This window comes from Lagopus leucura, unplaced genomic scaffold, assembly GCF_019238085.1.
Source record: "Lagopus leucura isolate 7727_CA_CO unplaced genomic scaffold, USGS_WTPT01 189-0_obj-0_obj, whole genome shotgun sequence".
Classification (NCBI taxonomy): Eukaryota; Metazoa; Chordata; class Aves; order Galliformes; family Phasianidae; genus Lagopus; species Lagopus leucura.
In genome coordinates, this window is record NW_024966653.1 from 81,843 (window position 1) to 84,595 (window position 2,753).

Below are 2,753 nucleotides of genomic sequence, written 5' to 3' on the forward strand. Positions count from 1 at the left end.
CAGCAGCAGCAGCAGCAGCAGCAGGTCCACCAGCTGCCCTCGCAGAAGATGAAGTGATGGAGCACCCACAGAGCTCTGACTCCCCATGGCGCCCTGCTGAGACCCCTCCGTGTGCCTTCACCCCCTGAGGGACACCACTGCTGTCCCCACTGCTGTTCCATGAGGCTGTGCTTCAGCCTGGGTGCCAACAGCACAATAAAGCATGATGTGTCCCAGAGCTCTCCTGTCTCTGTGTCTCCTTAAGCTCCCCATCCTCATTTCCCATGTGTGTTCATGCCATGCATGGGCTGCCTTTCTCTCCTTCAGCCCTTGTGATGCTCTGGCTGCAGTCGATGTGGATCATCCCTGGGTTCTCTTAGCTCTGCCCTCTCCCCCCCCCCACCAAGTGATGGAGAAAACCCAAAAACCTCTCTACATCCCATTGATTGCCATGCACCCAGGGTTTCTCATCAACCCCAGACCCCCCTGAATCCTACAGGGCTCTGTGCTCCTTCCCCATCCCCATTGAGCTGCCCCACCTCTATAGTGTTTGCACTGCAGCATTGAGCTGCTGGTTGCTGGGGCTCACGGCAAGCAGACAGTTTCCTCTTGTACCTCTTTTATTGCCTTTCTTTAAGGTGTTACAAACATTTATGAAAAAAAAGAAAAAGGACCAAAAAAAAAATAAACCAAAAAAACCCTTTGGGATATTTACACTATGGGCACAGTAACAGCAGAAGGACCAAATCCTGCTCATGCTGGCTTGGGGAAATATCTTGCTGCAGAAAACATTCATCCTTGTGCTTAAATGATTGCAAAGCGAGTCCTTACAAGGAGCTACATTTCATTTCTGACTTTTCCAAAAGCTCATAGATGAAGATACAAACATTACAGACCTGATCAACCTCTGCAGTGCCACCCCTCCTCCCTCACTATTGTTCTCTTGGTTTCCCTATGGGGAGCAACACCTCTGCTGGGCACAGAGGGGGAAGGCAGCCCCGCTCCCCATCCTCCATGCCTCCCTCTGCAGAGTGATTACAGAGACCAAAAGCTTCCCTAAAATTAAAATTAGAATAGAGAAGAAGGCAGGGATTCCCTTGTTTCAATGGAAAAGCAAGCTGGGGCACAGGCCAAGCTGCTCTGATGGGGCTGAAACCTCCTCTGTAGTGCTGAGGGGCATTTCTGGTCCCCTCAAACCCACAGGAATGTTACTGTCGGCTTCAAATCATCCAGAGATGAGCTCCTAGCCACAGACCTTTAATTTTCCCCGAATAATTGCCTCTCTTTATTCATTAGTACTGGACAGCCTGAGTCAACTAATTGCACGGCTCATTCCAACCCTTCTGAGTAGTGATTTTTCACTTTCTACCCATTAAAGCCCTAGGAGCTGGCAGAGGACAGGGTTGATGCATCAGCCCCTGCTCTGCCGTTACGTTTACAAATCTGGCCCCAGCACCCCAAATCTTGAAGCCCCATTTGCAAAGCATCCCAAAGAGACACCTGTGAAGCACTGGGACAAAGGAAATAGGAGAGACGGAGTTCAGTTTTCCTCATGGAGGTAATATGGGGAGTGGGGCACATCCTCACGTCCCCCCCCGCTGCGCAATCACACTGTGCCCACTGCTGCTGTGCTTCGCCCACGGGGGAAATCAGGGATCCTGTGGGGAGAAAACTCCATGGGGCAGCCACCCCATTAAAGCTGTCACCCCCCAAACCCCATCCATCCACCGCCCACCCCACGTAGATGCAACGCTTTGCATGGAGCTCACACCCAATCATCACCTTGCCATTTTGTTGGCTTTATGAGGGCTGCTGGAATCCCTCCCCCCAGCGGGAGCAAAGCTCCATCCCATTTTCTCTGATGGAGGAGGTTTGCTGGGCAAACCATGAGGGGTAAAATTGGGTGAGGGACAGACACACTGCCCCACATGGACCTGTCCCTGCACATCAAGGCAATGCAGTGCCATCTGGGAGCACCTTCCTCCAGCTGCACCTCCTTACCTCCTCCTCTCCGTGCCCCTGGAGCAGCCCTCAGTACACGCAGGTTTTGGAGGAGCCCCTCTCCTTCTTGTTCATGGGCTCGGTGTCTGAATCCAGCGGGCTGCCGATGTAGTGGTACTTGCTGGTGGAGGACCTCTGGGGGACAGGAAACCATCAGACCCCCCCCCCCAGGCTGAAGTGAGGGTTGTGTTCCCCCATCCCAAGGGCAGATGAAGACAAAGGGTGGTCACAATAACAGGCAAACCCCCGGAAAATCAGCAATTTGGGATACCTCACACTAAAGCTGAATGCAGAAGTGAGCGCTGCAGGAGCTCTCGTCAACCAACCCCAGGTGTCACCCAGCGCCGTGCCCATATTGATACCTTGACAGGAGCAAACTCCTGCTGGATCAGCTTCTTAAACTCACTCCTGCTGAAGGACTCGGATTTCTTCCCCCTCCTGGCACTGCCGTCCATCATGTCAGTGATGGCTTTGATGAGCTTGGACATGTTGGAGTGATGCTGCTGGTCCTGGAGGGGAGAAAAGCATCAGGACACAGCAAGGGCAGTTCTGCCCTCTCCCCTCAGAATCACAGAACCACCAAGGTTGGGAAAGACCTTCATGATCATCCAGTCCAACCATACACCTCAGAGTACTCACTACAACCCTCCAGTAATGGAAGATCATTTCAGCCTCTTTAAATTTGGTTGCTGAGAAACCTCCCCTTGGTGGATGCTGAAAGCCAGGATTGCTGCCTATTGCCGCCTATTGCTGCCTATTGCTGCCTATTGCCG

General features: G+C 52.6%; 1 protein-coding gene across 1 annotated transcript in view; it reads left to right on the forward strand.

The window, feature by feature from the left end:
* Window positions 1-57, forward strand: part of LOC122192719 (keratin-associated protein 5-4-like) — a 3,443-nt gene extending 3,386 nt beyond the window's left edge. Inside the window, exon 2 of the mRNA XM_042893372.1 lies at window positions 1-57. Within this exon, the coding sequence (XP_042749306.1) occupies window positions 1-57 (57 nt within the window).
* The last annotated feature ends 2,696 nt before the right edge of the window (window positions 58-2,753 follow it).